Below are 20877 nucleotides of genomic sequence, written 5' to 3'. Positions count from 1 at the left end.
TATAATTTTTTTTTCATAACATAAATATAATAACACTAAAGAACAAAAAAATAAATAAAAAAAATAAGCTGGAGCAAAATTATAATATAAATATAACTTTTTTATTTACTTTAATAGAAATAAAAAAAAAATTATAAAAACTATTAATTACCAAAATTGTAACATACTCTAATATATTAACAAATTTTATATTTTTTAAAAATGTTGAGAAAAAGTTAAAAATATGAAAAAATGAAAACAAATAATACGAAAAAAAATGAAAAAATTAAAAATAATATATATATATATATATATATATATATATATATATATATATATATATAATATGAAAACAAATATAAAATAACTAAAAAATACAAAATGTTTAAAAATGTATGAATATATTAGAGTAAATAAAACACTAAAATAAATAAAGTATGAGTGTGTGTATATATAACAAAAATAAATTTAAAAAAGACTAAATTACAAAGATGGTCCATGTTGTTTGCTCAAAATTGTCACTTTAGTCCAAAAAGGTTTTGACTAGCACCAGAGGTACAAACTTTTCATTTTGTTGCGAATTTGGTCCAATTTGCTATGGACTTTTCCATAATGACGAATTTGCCCTTTCTTTTTTTTTTCAATTTTTTTATTATTTAAAGATTTTTTCTGATTAAAAGAAAAATAAAAAAGAAAATTTTCCTTTTTTCTTTTATTTTTATAATTTTTTATAACAGAAAAAAAATATACAAACTCTCTCTCTCTCTATATATATATATATATCGTGTTTGTGTCTCTTTCCCACATCATGTTACTTTAAACTTGAAAGAAACCTGCATGCCATGAAAGAAATTTGCAGCCTCCACCACCACCACCGGATCTGAATACTTGGAGCCCTAAATGGGAGGAAATCAACTACCTCCCCCATCGTATCCATCTCTTTCTCTTTCTGTCATCTCTTAATAACCCAAAACGTGTGGAACTCAGCTGACGCTGCCCAATATATCAGCACCGTCGTCGCCCATCTTAAACTGACCACCGACGATAACTTATTATCCTCATATACGCCGATTTGAAACTCATTGACTGTCTCAACAAATCAGTTGTGTTAGAACCCTAACAACGCCATGATTGAGATTCGCCTTTCCTGATCTGAGTATGGCGGTGACCCTAGGGTTTGCTGTGGCTCAGGCGACCTCAACCTTCATCTCTGTCCTTATCTGGCGGTAGTACAGATATGGTTTCGGCTAAGAGATAGCGACTGTAATGGGAGGACGATGGCTAGGGTTCCATTAATTGTGTTTCCGTCAATGTTGGTTCACAACAGTGGAAGAGGAGGCGACAGGTTGGCGAAATCGAGAATGAAGGTTATTAGGTGAAGTTTTGCATCAAACAGGTGGCAATGACTGACGTTTGGTAGTATGGAATGTGTAACGCCCGTAGATCAGGGCTAGTCGATTTAGAGACGATAAGCGTCAAAAATGAATTTTTGATGAAAGATTATTTAGAATGAATAATCTTAACGAAGTTGTAACATATGTTACAAGGATTCCGTACATATAAAGAACGCCGAAATCCGAGTTATAACGAAGAAGTTATGACCTGTCGAAGTTTCGCGACAGAACCGGCACGACACAGCGCGACGTAAAAAGTGAATTTACGTTAGAGTGATATTTAGCCTTAGCAATCTAAATGAAAGTCGTAGAATATGTTAAACCATGAGCGTGCATAAAAAGAACGCCCAAATCTGACTTCGTATGAGGAAGTTATGATTTTTCGAAGTTTCGACTTAGCGGTATGCAGCCCGAATGCTCGATTTGAGACCGAGCGGTTTTTAGCCGAAACAATCTAAATGAGAATTGAAGATCTCATTAATTGTGGTAAAACGATAAAAAGATAGGTGAAAACGGACGTCGGATGAAGAAGTTATGATTTTATAACGGAGTTTTCCTGTCCCGGCCTACTAAAAATAAATAATAAAAATAAAGTCAAAATTAGCCGACGGAGTCTAAACGAAAGTTGTAGATCGTAGTCTCACCTACGCGTGGATATAAAGAACGTCGAAAACGGAGTTCGTATGAGGAAGATATGAATTTTTGAAGTTTATTAAATATTTTCGAAATTTAATTTATATATATATTGGCCGATATTATCCATCGGGGGAGTCAGCGACCTTATCGTCGTTACGCCCCGCGTAAATCGGCCTTCCAGCCCCTATAAAAGGGTGTCGAGGGCAGCCGAGTAGTTTGCTCATTTCTTCCCTTTTTCTTGCGTTTTTGCATCGGTTTGCGTGCCAAAAATACCCTGAAGCCCCGGTATTGTTCTCGAGCCCCGAGGCAAGTCCCGAGATCCCGAAGATCCCGAGAAGTGCGGTTCCCGAGCCGAAGCTCTGCCCGCGAGAAGTTCGATTTTTGTAGAGATCTTCCAGATCTACCGGAGAATACTACTTCTGCGAGTCGTAGTGCTGTCCGATCATCTTCTAATCAAGTGAGTGTGTGGTTACTTTCTTCTAACGCATAATTATGAAGTATTTTATACGAAATACGTGTTATGTGTATAGTTTTGTTGTTATGTGTGTGAATGTATATTCACTTTCTTCTATCTCATAGATCTGATTTATTCTCTATGAAATACGTGTTATGTGGGTGTGCCTCATCTGTTATGTGGAATAGGTATTGAATGAGAATGTTATACAGGTTTCAAACTATGTATAAAAATATATATTTTTATCTACTAATATGTTGGGTAGAACATGGGGAGATATTTGATGTGTGATAAACAGATGAGGATCAGATGGGGTGGGTTAAGAGTTGCCTTTATATAGTGAAATTGTGCAGGTTTGAATGTTCTATATTTATAAATATATGATATAACATTGTGGGATGAAAACCCTATATGCTCACCAGGCTCCCAAGCCTGACCCACTCAGTTTTCTTTGTATCACAGGTATTAATACGAAGACATATTTCACAGAGAGATTTAAAGGAGATATAAATCAATTGTGTAATTAAATGTAAGTTCTGTTTATGCTTATATGTCTGTATCGGAACATGACATCGCGAGGTTTTATTATTAAATGAAAATAAATTCTCTTTGAGAAATGTTTTGATAAGTTATTATCATATTTTGTTTTTGGAACAAATTCCGCAACTGTTTTCTTTAAAAGGATACTCTGATTTTAAAAGCAAGCATAAACAAATCGGTCTTTTCTGGCCGTGAAAAATGGGGATGTCACAGAATGGTATCGAGAACAAGAGTGTCACAGCTAGCATTTTTAGCTAGGAAACTTTGTCCTCATGTAGACATCAACTATTGTAAGACTTGTACTAACACGTTAAAGATTTCACTATGGATCCTAATGAACCATGTATTGTTATAATACAAAGCATATATATATATATATATATATATATATATCAATCTCTCCCAAATCTCTCTATGTATCTCAAATCTCTCTATGTATCTCAAATCTCTCCAAAATCTCTCTATGTATCTCACATCTCTCCCAAATCTCTGTATGTATCTCCCTTAGTCGAACCCAACTCAAAACAAAAGAAGAAAACTCAAAAGAACAAGCTCATTCTGGAATACACTATTCATGCTCAGAACCTCTCTTCCTGGTCCGGAACCCTCTTGGTCCGGAACACCTCCTACTTCAGAACATTCTGACTTGGCTTCGGAATCCCTTCACCCAGACAATCTCGCTCCGGAAGTCTGCTGATCCGGAACTGTTGGACTGCTCTGGACCATCTCGTCTAGGAAGTCCTCGCAGCTCCAAAAGATCACGCACTTCAAACCGGAAGCCTTCACCACTTCAGAACCCTCGACTCTGGAAGCTACAGTGCGACTCCGGAACCTGAACCTCGGAACTCATGGTTTGACTCTGGAATCTCTTGACCCCTTTGGACACTCGCAGATTCAAGACTCCACTCCGGATTTTTTTTTTCCATTTCGGACATTTTCTTCATTTTAAAGTATTTTGACGTCGGGAATCCCACCAAACTCGTATTTTTCATAACTTAAACCCCTATTTTATGCCAAAATTGAATATTTAAAACATATTTACGTAAAATAATATTTATAAAAGTATTATTTTATGCCAAGTTCGGAACCTTCTGACTTGGCTTCGGAATCCCTTCACCCGAACAATCTCGCTCCGGAAGTCTGCTGATCCGAAACTGTTGGACTGCTCCGGACCATCTCGTCTCGAAAAGTCCCCGCAGCTTTGAAAGATCTCGCACTTCGAACCGGAAGCCTTCGCCACTTCGGAACCCTTGACTCCGAAAGCTACAACCCAAAATACCCAAAATCCCCTAAGTCAAACTTGGTCAAAGTCAAAAGTCAACCTACAGCTGACCGCCACGTTGTAGCCATCCTTGGCCGTGTCATGGCAGCAAGACGACAAAAATAGATGTAATGTAATCATCCGCCACGTCATGGGGATCCATTCACCATTAAATTAATAAATTATTTTGATGAATAGATCCATTCACCACTAAATTAATAAATAGATGCAATGTAATCATCCGCCGCGATAAAATATGATGAAATCAATTTTAACCTTACCCAAAAATTACATCACCTAGACGGCTAGTCTAGACATAATCCATAATGGAAAACTTATTCTGAAAAATAATTTTTTTTATTTATTGACTTTTCAAAATACAAATAAATTAATAAATTATTTTGAAAAACAATTACAAACACCATTTTAGTTTTAAGAATAGGTTACATGAATAATTTTTAGGACACAATAAGTATCTTTTCAAAATATCACATACTCTTCTACAAATCTCTATTTACTCCTTCCATTTTCCATTTATGTTATATGTAACCCTTCTGTTTTCGACTTCGAGTCTCTTTTTTTTTTAACATCAACAGAGGCGCTCTCCCAAAACCGTTCGTTTCCATCTCTTTTTTCCCACTCAGACCACACTAGAGATTCGCCCACTCAGATTAGTACCGAGTACCGACTACTATCATCAGCAATGGCTGAAGCTTCCGACGACACTAGAGACATCGAAAAGCTTTATGAATACGGTGAACGACTCAACGAAGCTAAAGACAAGTCTCAGGTTACCAATCATTTTTTCTAGGGTTTACTTCGTTTATCGTCATTAAATCTGAAAATTAGGTTGTTTTTTCTACAGAACGTGGACGATTATAAGAATATTATCGCCTCAGCAACAAGTACAAGCCTGAAAGCGAGGCAATTAGCTGCTCAGCTGATTCCCAGGTTCTTTAAGTTCTTTCCTGGTCTATCGGGGACGGCGGTTGATGCTCACCTTGATTTATGTGAAGCAGAAGAACTTGGGGTTAGTCTTCGACATTTTGAGAATATATTATTGTGTTTTATGGATTTATCTATATATAACTGGATGTAACATAGTCAAGTGAGCCATTGAGCCATTCTATTCAGCATTTAAAGTACGTACAATTTCAAATTTGCTGAAAGAGTACTCATAAATTAAGCTATAAAACAGAAACCAAATGTCATAACTAGTAATGATAATGTATATCTAGAGATAATAGAAGTATATTATGTAAGTCTCATAGGTTTCTGTAATACATTATTTGAAAGGGGATGCTTCATTCTTATATATGAAACTGTGTCTTATATGTTGACCCTAAAGTTGAAATATCTGCTTTAATCATATTGTGAGGAAAACCGAAAATTACTGAGATAGTGTTCTCTTTATTTTGATGAAGCTATGTTATGTCCTTATGTTATATGTATATAGGAACTGCTCCCATATGAACTTATTTCTGTTTAACTCTTTGTTTATTTCTGGTTAATTGTGTTATAAAGATACGGGTGCAAGCAATTCGCGGACTTCCTCTTTTCTGTAAGGATACACCTGAACATATTTCCAAGATTGTTGACATTCTTGCTCAACTTCTTATAGCTGGTATATTCTTCTTCACTTTTTTCTTTTGAGGAGCTGTTGTATGATCATGTCATATATATAACTTGAAGAACTTTAATATTTTCAGAAGAAAATGTGGAACGTGATGCAGTCCATAAAGCTCTGTTGTCTTTATTGAGGCAGGATGTTAAAGGTAATTCAGTGACAATGATGCCATTAGAGCATCATAGTTTGCTTGTTTTCCAATTTGTCTTCTCCTTTTTCAATAATCCCTTATACATTTAATTCATACAACTGTAAATTAATGAGTTAAATTATGGATGCAGCATCCTTAACAGCTTTATTTAAGCACATTGAAAGCGTTGATGAACCAATCCCAGATGATAATCGTGAGAGGACCCTCATCTTTATCAGGGACAAGGTAGAAAACCAACTTATCATTTGTCATACATACCAACAATTCTGATTCTTTGTACAAATTTAAAATGCTTTTTTATGTGTAAATAAAATTGCAGGTGTTTCCTATAAAATCAGAGCTCTTAAAGCCTCAAGAACAGATGGAAAGGCATATAACTGATTTAATTAAAAAGGTATGTTCTTATTATTCTCATAGTTTTTGTATGTCACTCTTCCCTTCTCTATGTGTTTCATCAATTCCTAAATAGAAAGTTATATGAATGCATTTTGACTGCAGAGCTTACAAGATGTTACTGGAGCAGAGTTCAAGATGTTTATGGATTTTTTAAAAAGTTTGAGCATATTTGGAGATAAAGCTCCTACTGAGAGAGTTCAAGAGCTTATTGAAATTATCGAAGGGCAAGCAGATCTAGATGCACAGTTTGATGTGAGTAAACAATATTTATTTTATTCTCTTCTTTATGTACATATATATATTTTTTTCTTGAAATCTTTTTTGTTATATTGTTTACTGAATACATGGTCTTTAAGGTGCAGGTTTCTGATGGAGACCATATTGATAGATTGATATCATGCCTCTACATGGCTCTTCCATTTTTCTTAGTATGTGTTTTTGTTACTCTAAAACACATATTTGATTTTTCTTGGCATTGTAGTGAAATATAACTTTCTTTAAAACTTTATTCAGAGGGGTGCTTCAAGTAGCAAGTTTCTCAACTATTTAAACAAGAACATTATTCCTGTTTTCGATAAGGTAATGATGATGTTACTTTTTCATTTTGTTATATCATGAAATGAATATAAATAGTAACTTGACTTGTGTTGTTATGTTTTTGAAAAATAAGCAGCTTCCTGAAGAACGGAAAGTGGATTTGCTTAAAAACCTTGCAGAGAGTTCTCCATACTCAACACCACAGGATTCAAGGCAGATTCTTCCTTCTGTTGTTCAGCTGTTGAAGGTATAAATCTGTCATCAAAGATTTGCATTGTGGTTTATTTATTTATTTATTTTTATGTTTCTTGACATTTCAGAAATACATGCCTCTGAGGAAAACTGGGGAAGAGATGAATTTCACATATGTTGAATGCTTGTTGTACACATTTCACCATTTGGCTCACAAGGTGAGTAGATAGAGATTTATTGTATTATAGTTTTAGCATGTGTCATAAGTTGTTTACTTATGTTTTTTTTTTGATTGATTGAAAATGTTATGAATGAAATAGGCTCCAAATGCAACCAATAGTTTATGTGGTTATAAGATAGTGACTGGGCAACCATCAGATAGGCTTGGTGAGGATTTTTCAGAATTTTTCAAAGATTTCACAGAAAGGTAATTCTGTTTTTCATATATTCTTATTTTTTCTGTTTTCATAGTTCCTATTTTATCTGTTAGTTGTTAATTGTCTGTGTTCACTTTAAAATTAAATGCAAATGTTTTAATGAAGACATACCTCTTATGACATTAGTTGGGTACTTGGGTTTTATGAAGACAAATTAAAAAAAAAAAAAAAAAAAAAAAAAAAACATGTAATGAATTTTGATGATAGGATGTTATAAATGGAGTTGCAGGTTAACCTGTGTTGAAGACCTAGCTAAAGTGACGATGAAAAAGCTAACTCAAGGAATGGCTCAGCAAAACAAGACAATGGCAACTGCCATATCTGATGAGGAAAAGGCTACTGTTGTGAGTTTATTTTTTTTATTTTTTTTTAAAAAATATTATTATTTTCTTGTCTGAATTTCAAGCCTTATTTTGATCTGCAGAAAACCCAAAAGCAGAATGCCACAACAGGTTTACGTACATGCAACAATATTTTGGCAATGACACAGGTAACTTGATAAAACTACCTGATTATAGCATTGTGCTTTTGTAATAATATATTATTATAAAGATATGTTGTGATAATTTAATACTAATATTTTGGTTTTGTAAATCCAGCCACTGCATGCAAAGTCACCATCATTTATTGGAGATAAAAGAATTAACTTATCCTGGAAAGAAGCTGTCAAAACTGCAGCCCCATCAAATAAGGCAACTGGGTATGTTTCTTAATAACTTTTCATTTTAACATTTTACCTATTTCTCCTTTCTTCACAGAATTGGAATTTCAGATTCCGTTCCATTGTTTGTTTGATTGCCAAATGGATGGAATTCAATTCCTTCAGAATCCTTCCATTCCTAATGGAAGATGGAAGGAATTCAATTTCACCCTCTATTTCTCTATTAAAAGACCAAATTACCCTCTCTCTCTCTCTCTATATATATATATACACACACACACACTAAAAGACTAAATTACCCTCGTTTTTATCAGAGTGAAACGCCCTGCTAATGCAACAAACGGTTCCGGAAACTATACAAACAAACGGGGTCGTGGAGGTGGAGGTGGCGGCAACCAGCTAGTAAACAGGGCATTTGAAGGTATTTCGTATGGCGGAAGAGGTGGAGGTGGTAGGGGCGGCCATGGGCGGGGATGGGGCAGACGTGGTGGTGGTGGTAGGGGAAGAGGAAGGGGGTATTATTAGCTTTTTTAACTGGAATTCGACTGCTAACTCCAGGAGGGAAACAGATGAAAAAAAAAAACAAAAGGTGCTTCAGAATATTTGTGTTCTATGTTTTGCTATGATTTTTTTTTTTTAATAACTTTTGGATTTTGTAAGTGCATTGCTATGTTTTTTAGGTGATTTTAATCTGCGACATGTTAATTGAAGGAACAGCTAGTAATACAGACTTTTTTTTTGAGCAAATTGTTTTACTTTTCACCATCCTGCAAATCTTTAGATAAATCCAACAGAACAGTAAAGATTATAACTCTGTAGATCAAACATTCTTTGATCATCAAGTCAAATGAAACTTGATTTTTGATTTGATAAAAGGGAATTCAAGTATAATTAATTACGAGGAAGTTACAATTCATTTCGGTTTTATGGGATTTACTTTCAATAAACACATTTAAGGAAAACTTAAATCACTTCTAGAATATAATTTAATACATCTATGCTGTAAGAAATAAATTCCGATAGAGATATTCAAGTTCCATGAATCAACACTCAAAAACTATCTACTCAAAACATAGACAAAATCTGCATATACAAAATTTTGCATCCATCCAAAAGCTTCATACTACTAACAAATATGGGGAAAGTATCAATGAGTATCGTCTTATTGATCATGCTATTGAGTATGGCTTCACGTCCTCTCGTCCTCTCTCTCTCTCTCTCTCACACACACACACACACAATGTGCACAATTTGTTATGGGGTGGTATGGTTATTGAGTTTTATCGAATTTCCAATCCAATGTGGATTGAATTTCTAAGCTCTTATGAGAATCACCTGGCAAACTAATATGTACTTAATTTACATCTCACAAATTGTTGGAAAAATAATGCAAAAGTTATATAGATGATGGCATCAGCCCATGCTTATTTTCTGTATTTATAATAGAGTTAACACCGTTGAATCACAGGTTTTGTAGACTCACAAGCCTCGGGGAACGATTATGGTGATCTTAATGCTCCACCATGTAAAACAGATGTCGATTGCAAGGGGTATTGTTCATATTACTACTACTGCAACCATGCCGTGAATAGATGTTCTTGTCTCACTAGCGACATCCCATATCTTAATGGTGCGCAAAGCTAAATGTTCTTGAAGTCGACCATTATATAAAAATAAAAAAAAAGAATGTCATGAAACTTGATATATATATTTTTTTTATAAATGTTGCATCTTTGGCAACCCATTAGCCATATGTCCTCTGACTGGTTCTAGTGGCTTCATTATCTTAATTCACGACACTTCTCCTCGTGTATGTTTCCATGGCACAGCAATCAGCATTGTTTGTGCTATTGCATTTGATCCAAACCCGGCTGAAAAATCTATATTCTTCAAACTTATATCTATTTTTGTTCTTAACTTCGTGATTGTTGTTCATGCTTATCTATATTATACATGTTGTGATGAGCCTAGCTCCTACTTTTAACTACATAAAGTACGACACATGCGTATTGATAAATATGTCCCGAAAAATAATAATGTCATTGTCATTAACTATGATAATGGTAATTTTTATATAAACTATTGTAATTATTTAAAATAATATGTTATCTTATCATAACCATGTCATCTTAATGGTATCCATCATTGTGATGGAAAAATACCCTAACTTGATGGAAAAAACCGAACCCAAAACCTGTGAGCTAGGTAGATGGTTATGGGGTCGGATAGGAGATATTTTCAAAAAAATTTATGGATTTAGGATGGTTATGGTATTAGGGTTATACCTACCTGATTACTCGTTCCATTTATTTGTTCCCGAACCATTTATATTTTTATAATATATATATATATATATATATATATATATATATATATATATATATATATATTTCTTATTAGTATATATGATTTCTAATATATTAAAATATTACATGTAATATTATAAATAAAAAGTTTGTTATATAATTACTATTTACTTACGATCATGAAAATTATTGTTGAGTATATCATAAAATTTGGATATTATAAATCTTTTATGACGATAGTTGTATTTATGTAACTTTTGTTAGAGATTAAACATGTTAATGTTGTTAGAAATTGGAATTATTAAAAAATTAAAGTTATTGATGTGATTTTGAGAGTTTTCTAATTGAAAATTTCAATAGATAAACTTTAACCTCTTAAGATTATATACGGGAATTAAGTTTATAAATGGGATAAGCTAATACCTGTGTGTAGAAGTGGGCAAAAACATCGGTTCACGGTCCAAACCGAAAACCGCTTCACCACTGAACCAGTCCAACCTTGGACCGAACCGGCAGATCGTACCAATTCGAGTTTTTGATTGTTGGGACCGGTTTGGAACCGGTTCCGTCTGAACTGGTCTGATGAACCGTTTTTTCGAGCGTTTTTTTTTTCTTACCGGCTATGTAGCCGTTTGAGGGTGTGTAAGGCTCGACTCCTATTTGTCCATATTAAGTATTAACTATTCCTTATAGTATATATATATATATATATATATATATATATATATATATATATATATATATATATATATATATATATATTAGATGTTTAGCTCTCAAGTTTAGCTTAACCAAACCTCAAAAAACCTTTCTTAGGGATGAGAGAATCATTCCCTCCCAACCTAGTGAGCTCACTGTCACATCACTTTTTCTCTTTTATTTTTCTTCATTTTTCCCAAACCACAATACACGGAAATCCTATCTTTTTGAACTCATTCAACCTATTTAATTAAAAAAAATACAAAACAACTAAGATACAAGATTTAAAACACATGGTACAAGAGAAAATGAGAGAGAAAGTAGAGAGAGATGATGAAGTTCGTTAGTGAAACCAATTAAACAACCCGTTGAAGCGGGAGTGGTACCGACGATAACTCTATTGCTAATTAAAATTTTACTTTGATTGTTTTGTATTTTTTTTAATTAAATGAGTTGAGTGGGTTGGGAAAGATAAAGAAAAATAAAAAAGATAAAGTGATGTGGTAGTGGGTTGGGAGGGAATGACTCCCTCCTCCCTTAGATCAAAAAACACTCTCAAGTTAAGCAATGGATTCAGCTTCCGTTGGTGTTGGAGATTCATCAAACTATGTTACCGTTGTTAGCATCAAATAAACAAGTAGAAATCAGGCTATTTGGGGCAATTTTGATTTATGTATAACGTCGAACGGTCAAAGAAAAGCGTGATGCAAGAAATGTTGCTCTTTTTTCAATGAAGATGAGAATTCGACATTGAAAACTCATATGACAAAGAGATGCCCCGTGGTGAAATTTGGGCCGGGGCATAATCAAACAACAATAACGAAAGATACTACATTGTGGAATTAGTAAGCGGCTAAAGTTCGAGATAGGATGACGAAGTTCGTGATTCAAGAATGATTGCCTTTTGACCCGACAACAAACAATTGACTTCACTCATCCAAAATACTCTCCAACCGCGATATTACCATGTGAGTCGTACTTCCCTTAGACACGATTGTATTGAAATGTGGAAACTTGCAAAAAATGAAATGATTTGAGGATTTGAAGCTTTAGAAATCGATGTAAATTTAACTTGTGATGTTTAGACGGCACCTTACAGTTCACCGGATTCGTTCCTTTGTGTTACCGCTCATTGGATAAATCTAAATAATTGATTCATGATGAAGTGTACAATCGCATTTGAATTGTTTGAGATGCCGCAAGCTGGTAGAAATTTATTTAAAATGTTAGATTGCAGTCATTGCACAACGACATGAAGGGTGAAAAACAAATCCAAAGAACAATGACTACGATTAGGAATGAAGACTACGACGACGATGATGTTTTATATTTTATGTCTTTGTGTTTGAAGATGTATTAATTTGACAATTTAGATTTTTTGTGTTTTTATGTTTGAAGTTGTATTATGTACTTCTATATAAAAAAAACAAACAAAAAAAAACGTTGAAAATTGCTTGAAAGAATGGTGTTAATTCAAGTTTCTCAATTTTGTGTATACATATACACAAACATGCCACTGTCCCTTAAAAAAGTGGGAATTCACTCATTTTGAGTTAATTCAACAAAACAAAAAATACCCCTTCCTTATAATACCTACTTTACACCAAAAACAAAGTTGCAGACGTGGGTTTTTCTTTTTTAAGCCATATGCATCTCAATTCAATCCCATGGCCATATATGCATCAAGGGCTAATGGCACAAAAACCCTCAATTTTGCACAAAATTGACGGATTTGCCCAAAGTTCAAATTTAGGTCCATTTTTGCCTTGAACTTGCATTTATTGTGCCGTTTTTGCCAAGCAGCCGGTTTCCCTCTAATCAACCGGTTACCCACTTGCTTAGGTGGAAGGCTAATTAACGTCGTTTGTAAAAATCTCCAATTCCGTTAGATACGTTGTTAAACTGTCGCATCTCATCTCCCTCTATAACCCGATCACTCTTCACCTTATCCCATTTCATCGACTCTATACACAGAGAAAAAAAGGGTTTTCTTGGAGACGATTAGGTTAAAAGTGTTCTTCAACATTTCTTCGAAAGGTAAGGTTTTTACAGGTTGACTGAAATTACATTTACATTCAACATTTGTTGAAATGTGTTCCTAAAGTTAGTGTGTTGATGCAGGAGGGTGTAATGGCTTCATCAGACGAAGGGTACGCTGACCCCTTTGCTGGCATACATGAGCCATTTGCTGGCTTGACTGAAATGGATTATGAACTCCACGACATTTACATGGACCACGAACTAGAGGAAGAATTTGTGTCCTCACTTGATAAATGTAAGGATATCTTCCTAAATGTTCTATTAAGTGATGAAAACCTACGAAATTCTAGTATGGCAGATGAAATCAGAGCACAAGTATACCATGCTACTGATTGGCAGAGTGATGAAGATGAACAGGAGGTATTGAAAAACAACTATAGAATTCATGACCCAACCATCAAGTGGGACAAGATGGTACCAAAGCTTGGTGACATCTTTGAATCCCCTGCCCAACTGAAGTTTTGTGTCACCAATTATGCAGTCTCACATGGCTATAGAATATACTTTGAAAAATGTGATAGTCAAAGAATTGTAGCTAGATGTGGAAATAGGAAGGAAGAGAATAAATGCCCTTTCAGAATTTATGCTGCATGGATGTACAAAGAAAGATCTTTTCAGATCAAAGCTATGAATGGTGATCATAAATGTTCTAGGCAGTTTAAGTTTGGATCCATTGTGTCCCCTGAATGGATTGGAAGACATTATGTGACTGAAATTGCAAATAAGCCAAAGATGAAACTTCAGGAAATGATTGACGACATCAGACAAAGGTATAGGTGTGTGGTATCTATAGGACAAGTTAGAAGGGCAAGGAAATGGGCCAAAAATTTAATAGAAGGTAAACTCACTGAGCATTATGCAAGGATATGGGATTATGCCCATGAATTGTTAAGGTCAAACCCGGGGTCCACATGTCAAGTTGGTGTAACAACCAATCCAGATGGAAAGAATTATTTTCACAGGTTTTACATTTGTTTCAAAGCACTAAGTGTTAGCTGGAAAAGAGGATGTAGGAGAGTAATTGGGCTAGATGGGTGCCAACAACCAGGTTTATCTAATTGCTTGGGCTGTTGTTGATGTGGAAAATAAGTCCAACTGGACTTGGTTCCTTGAGCTACTCAATGGTGATCTAGACCTTATTGATGGAAGGGGGTTGGTAGTTATATCAGATCAACATAAAGTAAGTTTCTTTATAACATATTAATCCTTTTTCAAATTACTTATAAATACTTACATGTATGCTGGTTTTTGTATAGGGTTTGCTGCAATCTGTTAAAGATGTATTGCCACATGTGGAGCACAGGCAATGTGCTCGACACATATATGCAAATTTTAGAAAAGCTTACACTGGGTTGGAGTTCAAGAAGCTGTTTTGGGCTGCAGCTATGAGCTGTGTGGAAGGTGATTTCAAGAGACATATGGACAAAATTAAAAAGCTCAATACTGGTGCATATGAGCATCTGATGTCCAAAGAACCCGAAACATGGTGTAGAGCTTACATGAGTACAGGGTATGCATGTGAGGCAGTGGAGAATGGTATATCAGAGTGCTTCAACTCCATCATTGTGGATGCTAGGAAAAAACCATTGATCACAATGCTTGAAGAAATAAGGATATACATCATGGATAGGTTTGCTCACATGATTGAGGAAAGCACTAGATGGAATACCCGTATATGTCTAGCAGTGTTAAAGAAGATGAAGCTTTTTGGGAAGAACATGAGGTAACACTTTAACATGTAACTTTTGTTTTAATTTCATTAGGTAACACTTGAACATGTAACTTGTGGATGTAGGTTTTGGTTAATAATTCATAGTCAACAACATGTGTTTGAAGCAAGGAGAGGATGTGATAGCTACATGGTGGATTTAGATGGAAGGCATTGTACCTGCAAGTTATGGGATCTAGCTGGGATCCCATGTGTTCATGCAATTGCAACCATCAACTACATCCATCAAACACCTGATGAGTATATTGATGTCATGTTTTCCAAGGAACAATTCCTTAAGTGTTACTCTGCTAACATTAGTCCAGTAAATGGTTCAAATCTGTGGCCTCAAACTGAATACATAAAGCCCTTGCCACCAGTGTCAAGGAGAATGCCTGGTAGGCCAAAGGTCAATAGAAGGAGACATGTAAGTGAAAATGATGGAAGAGTACACACCCCAAGAACTGTAAGGTGTGGTAAGTGCTTTGAGTATGGCCATAACCAGAAGGGATGCAAGAATGCAACCAGGGAACCTATCCCTATGCCACCAAAGAAGAAAGGAAGGCCAAGGAAGGAACAAGATGAACCCAATCAAGTATCATGTGATAGGTCCGAGAGGCAGGAACCTGTCCCTATGCCACCAAAAAAGAAAGGAAGGCCTAGGAAAGAGAGGCAGGAAGCAGTTCCTATGCCACCAAAGAAGAAAGGAAGGCCAAGGAAAAAGGTCCATTCTGACCCAAATCAAGCATCAGGTTCTAAATCTGTTAAAAGCAAAAATGATGGTTTAGATGGTCATGTTGAAGGTAGGGGATGTGAGGAACAAGTGAAGGATTTGTTTGACAATGAAGATATTGATGATGACAGTCTGGTTGATATGATGTGCACTTTTGAAGCTTCTCTTAGCCAACCAAAGGATAATTATCAGAAAAGTGATGGATTCCAAGATGCAATGGATGCTATTATTCAAAGTATTCTTCATGCTAATGATGACAAAGGTGTTGAGGAAGTTGAACCTGACCTGACAAAACAACTTGATGAGGTTGAAGATGCAATGGATGCTATTCTTAAAGGTACAGATGAAAAAAGTCAGTCTGAGAATGAGGGTAATCCTGAACCTGAATTCACTGAAGGAAATGCAAGTGATGTTCTCCCAGAGATGGTGATGATAGATCTAGAAAGTGTAGCAGACCTACTTGGAGCAGGATATAGCATGGCTGAAATAGAGAGCTTGAGAGGGGTTAAAGTTGAATTGGATGATATGCCAACAGTTGAGATGGTTAGTTTCACTCCATCATTTTATAATTGCTAACATTAGTATCAAACATGTTTATATCTTTTATTAATAAGTATTCTTCAAATTTTTATTAACAGGATGTGAATGAAGTTGAGGATATTCCATATGTTGATGGTGTGATGGAAGGAAATGAAGATGATGGTCTTATAAATGATGGTGTGGAGGGAAATGAGGGTCATGGTGAAGGTGATGATGTTGATGAAGTAGCAGGTGAGGGTGATGGTGAGGTTGATGGTGATGGTGCTGGTAAGGGTGATGGAGAGGGTAATGGTGCTGGTGCTGGTGAGGATGATGCAGCAGATATGGAGGGAAATGATGATGATGATGAAGGTCATGTACCACCTAGAAGGACAAGAAAGCCCTCAGAAAGGATCATCCTGCAAAAGCTGAAGAAACCTTGTTTTGACAAAGATGGAAGGGGTTCCACATCTAGCTATCCAGTAGATTTGGAGTAGTTACCTAGGTATATGGGGGCAAAAGTGGGGATGGTATCATTGGGCAATTGTATAGGTAGCCCTTTTTGGTTAGTTTTTGATATACACCCACTACTTGCAGCATACATCCATTTGTTTAGTGTTACATTATTGCTTGCCTTTTTTGGATATTGTTTAGGCTTTTGGGTACATGTTTTGGTATACAAAATGGATGGCTGCTACATGATAGTAAAACTTATGTAATGGATGCTTTATATTAAGGTTTATAATGGATGCCCCCTATTATGGTAACCATGATGTTTTTATTTTATTTTCTAGTACATGTTAAGCATTAGCAATGTACTTTCATTAGTGCAATTCCTTTTATGCAAGTTATTGCAATTCCACTCATGCAAAGTTTACTTTCATTGTGAATGTAACCAAGGGTATTTTAGTACAATTCCTTTTATGCAATGTACTTTGATTATACTTCCATTCATGCAACATATACATGTGATAGCAATTAACTACCATTAATAACATTACCATTAATACCCTTAATACATTACAAACATGCAACATTCAACCGTATGCAAGTTAGTGCAATTCCATTAATACCTTTCATGCAATTCCACTCATGCAATTCCATTAATACCATTAGTGCAACATTCAGCCATATGCAAAGTAAGATAGCAATTAACACCATTAATAACATTACCATTAATACCCTTAATACATTGGTGCAATTCCATTCATGCAAAGTTTACTTTCATTGTGAATGTAACCAAGGGTATTTTAGTACAATTCCTTTTATGCAATGTACTTTCATTGTATTTCCATTCATGCAACATATACATGAGATAACAATTAACTACCATTAATAACATTACCATTAATACCCTTAATACATTACAAACATGTAACATTCAGCCGTTAAAAAAAACATTACAAAGATGTAACAATTCTTGATTATCCTTAATATATTACTAATACAGGAAAACCAACAAAACTACATCTTAATAACTACTATTCCTAGCATCAGCGATATAACCACTAACAACCCTATGATCACTTCTAACAATGGCTTGATCTCCTCTGTATGACACATCTCCATATTTTGACCTAGTTCTTCATCCGTCCATTTGAAAAAACCACAGTTGCCTCCTTCCACCTACAACAAAAAAAATAGGGTTCTATAACATACGTTCCTCTTTGGGTAGTTAGAGCAGCCCTAAAATTTTAGGGAGAAATTAGTACAAAAATAAATAGATTTTTACCTGATAATTAGGGCAGCCCCAAAATTTTCGTCCTGGATTATCAGGTGTTCGTGAGACTGATACACCACAAACATCACCACAGTCGCATCTTATTACCTTCTTGTTCCTCATTCTTGTACCACCATTAAAGCTTGATCTTGAAGACGAAGTTGTCATTTTTCCGTTGTAGTCTGTGACTAATTGTGGCCTGTGGGGGTCGAAGGGATCAATTGCACACGAGGATGTCTATGAAAGAGTTATTAAATGATAAATGCCAAGTATCTTCCACCTAAGCAAGTGGGTAACTGGTTGATTAGAGGGAAACCGGCTGCTTGGCAAAAACGGCACAATAAATGCAAGTTCAAGGCAAAAATGGACCTAAATTTGAACTTTGGGCAAATCCGTCAATTTTGTGCAAAATTGAGGGTTTTTGTGCCATTAGCCCATGCATCAAATGTGGGATATGCCCACTGTTTCCTTTTTTTTGTGCAACTTCTATCTGCGTGTTTACCTACAAATCCAATGAATATTTACTAACCGATGACACGATGGGACGAGATCGAGTTTGGAATATAATTTTATAATCGGGCATGGACTGAGATCACCGATATCATCTCATCTCGTTCCATAGTCATCTTTAGTTGCATGTAAATAAAATCAAATATAATTTTCGAGTTAATGTTGTTTTAACTATTATAATACTTAATTACTTCAAATATCAATCATTGTTTCTAAAACAAAATAATATAGTTTTTGTTTTCATTTTATTTAAATATTATTATTGTTAATCTTTTTTAAATAAATACTTTTGTAGAAAAATTTTAATTATTAAAAAAACAGCTTTTAGATATTTTTAGTTAATTTGACATTTTGATTTATGTTTTACACTTATATCCTATTAAATTTTTTAAATATTATAAAATTTAGTCTTCAAAGTTATTTAATATCTTAATTTAAACTTTTATTTAACATCATATTTAAATTAACAAATTAAATATATTCAATTGAATTCAAAAATTATATTAGTAAATATTTTTATTAGTTTAGTCTTATTAAACGGATATTACTTTTTAACCACAAAATACCCTATATCTATGAATGTTGTATTCAAAAGAATTGATTTTACCATACAAAAATACTTAACGGCGCAAATTGTTGTCAAACTTCACTCGTTGTATTGTGATATCTAAGAAAATATATATTAAAATTTATCGTTTATCGAAAAAGATATCTTCTAATGGTCAACAAAAGTCAACACCAAGATTTTTTTACAACTAATGGCATACATAACAACATAGTTACGTATTTGAAATCCTTACACAAACTTTAACACTTGTCTAAGCCTAAACCCGGCATGCATTAACTTATGTTCTAAATTGACTTCAAATATTTTGTCAAATTGATGATACACTTGTGGTTTATACTTTATAGTTTATACTTCTTTTTCATTGGTTTCTCTCTCACATACAGAGAGACACACACAATAAGGGAGGGGCAGTACCTACCACTAATTACATAAAAGAAACACTACAAAAAATTTTTGTTTAAAAAATATTATCTAATAGCCTTCCTTTGTTACACAACCAATCGAGATACTTAAAAATCTACAAAAATAAAAAATAAACAAGATTTCATTTCCATTTTATAAAAAAAGTCAATCTCCAAGCCTCTTTTTTTGAACAACTTTTGTAAAACAAACTAGCAAGTTGTAAAATAAAATAAAATTGCAAGTCATAAAATCAAAGCTGGTTCCTTAACTAAACCACTCCAATGTATTTTTTTTTCAATTATGATATCTACTATAAAACCAAAAATAAGATTGAGAGATTTCTTTTTATCAGATAATATTTGCCAGTTCTAGGCTTGGTTGTAGCAAACAAAATAACATTCCAAACATACCCATAAACCATTTAAATCACCATAAACATCTTCTATACGTAGACGTTTTATGTTCACCATGATTTGCAATTTTGCATTAACACTTTATGGAGTTATTAATAAGTAATCAAAGCTCCAGGAAAAGACATGGCAAAGAAAAACTGAACTTATTTATCATCTTCTACTTTTTCAGCTACACGTAACAAAGATATGTGTCAACTATTTACCTTTTCAGCCGTTCTAAAAAAGAAAGAAAAAAATATTTACCTTTTCTTAACTATGATGGATGCTTATATATATATATATATATATATATATATATATATATATATATATATATATATATATATATATATATATGATTTACTAAAAAAAATGTTCATATTAAAACATATATAAACTAAATTAAATATATATTTTTAATAAACATAACCCCTTTACAATCATTGCTAAACACACACCAGAAAGATGCCTTCATACAACCCCACCAACCAAAAACATTATTAATTCTCTCTAGTCCCTTCCTAATTTTCTCCCAATTAGTCCCGATTTTTCTTCTGTTTCATCTTAATATGTCATCTTTATGATCCGGTTATCAAAGTTCATCAATAAATATGGTCTAAATACATATTAATACCAACGCATATGAACCGCAGAAGATAATCCATTTTCTAAGAATCTCTAATGATTGGTAACAAATAATTAAATTATTTTGAAATGCTTCCTTTCTCCAAAAAGATATATTTCTTTTTATAATAAACGTATTTTTAATCAAAAGTATCTATCACCAAACACACGCAATAATAATCAAGATTCTTTGCACAGTGCTTTTGATTACAAACCCCGGCCAATTGAAAATATAAGCCATCACAATGATTGTCAATTATTTGTTTTCCTGTTGGTGTAACCTCTCTAATTCTTTTTTTACTTAATTGTTTGATATGATACTCTTTTAAGTCCAAAGAAAATTATTAAAATTAGTTTTTGTAATATAGATAATATCAATAAGTCTTGCCGG

At 34.0% G+C, this 20877-nt stretch overlaps 2 protein-coding genes across 3 annotated transcripts; one reads left to right on the top strand and one right to left on the bottom strand.

Moving 5' to 3' along the window:
• Nucleotides 1–4835: 4835 nt before the first annotated feature.
• LOC145101994 (apoptosis inhibitor 5-like protein API5) lies at nucleotides 4836–9012 on the top strand. Of its 2 annotated transcripts, none has more exons than XM_079039308.1 (16): nucleotides 4836–5054; nucleotides 5130–5294; nucleotides 5789–5888; nucleotides 5974–6039; nucleotides 6173–6267; nucleotides 6362–6436; nucleotides 6541–6690; nucleotides 6801–6866; nucleotides 6952–7017; nucleotides 7112–7222; nucleotides 7296–7385; nucleotides 7488–7594; nucleotides 7834–7948; nucleotides 8029–8094; nucleotides 8204–8304; nucleotides 8580–9012. In XM_079039308.1, the coding sequence occupies exons 1-16, from the start codon at nucleotides 4968–4970 to the stop codon at nucleotides 8788–8790; spliced, it is 1671 nt and encodes a 556-aa protein (XP_078895434.1). In that variant the 5' UTR covers nucleotides 4836–4967; the 3' UTR covers nucleotides 8791–9012. The 2 variants fall into 2 exon arrangements, with proteins under 2 accessions (XP_078895434.1, XP_078895433.1); XM_079039307.1 differs by having other exon boundaries at nucleotides 6795–6866.
• An 8722-nt stretch (nucleotides 9013–17734) lies between these two features.
• On the bottom strand, nucleotides 17735–18158 carry LOC145098549 (uncharacterized). The gene is made up of 2 exons (XM_079036180.1): nucleotides 18003–18158; nucleotides 17735–17896 (listed from the first exon to the last, which is right to left on the bottom strand). Exons 1-2 carry the CDS (start codon nucleotides 18156–18158, stop codon nucleotides 17735–17737), a joined length of 318 nt encoding a protein of 105 aa, XP_078892306.1.
• Between the last annotated feature and the right edge of the window lie 2719 nt (nucleotides 18159–20877).

The sequence above is a fragment of the Lactuca serriola genome, chromosome 4 (genome assembly GCF_051521515.1).
Source record: "Lactuca serriola cultivar US96UC23 chromosome 4, Lser_US96UC23_V15, whole genome shotgun sequence".
Taxonomy (NCBI): domain Eukaryota; kingdom Viridiplantae; phylum Streptophyta; class Magnoliopsida; order Asterales; family Asteraceae; genus Lactuca; species Lactuca serriola.
This window is presented reverse-complemented; position numbering and strand designations above follow the sequence as displayed.

Coding starts and splice junctions, on each gene's coding strand:
- LOC145101994 (XM_079039307.1), top strand. CDS start 4,968: ATGGCTGAAGCTTCCGACGACACTAGAGACATCGAAAAGCTTTATGAA. Junction 6,268..6,361: donor TCATCTTTATCAGGGACAAG/GTAGAAAACCAA, acceptor ATAAAATTGCAG/GTGTTTCCTATAAAATCAGA. Junction 7,949..8,028: donor ATGAGGAAAAGGCTACTGTT/GTGAGTTTATTT, acceptor TTTGATCTGCAG/AAAACCCAAAAGCAGAATGC.
- LOC145098549 (XM_079036180.1), bottom strand. CDS start 18,158: ATGACAACTTCGTCTTCAAGATCAAGCTTTAATGGTGGTACAAGAATG. Junction 17,897..18,002: donor GGGGCTGCCCTAATTATCAG/GTAAAAATCTAT, acceptor TTTTTGTTGTAG/GTGGAAGGAGGCAACTGTGG.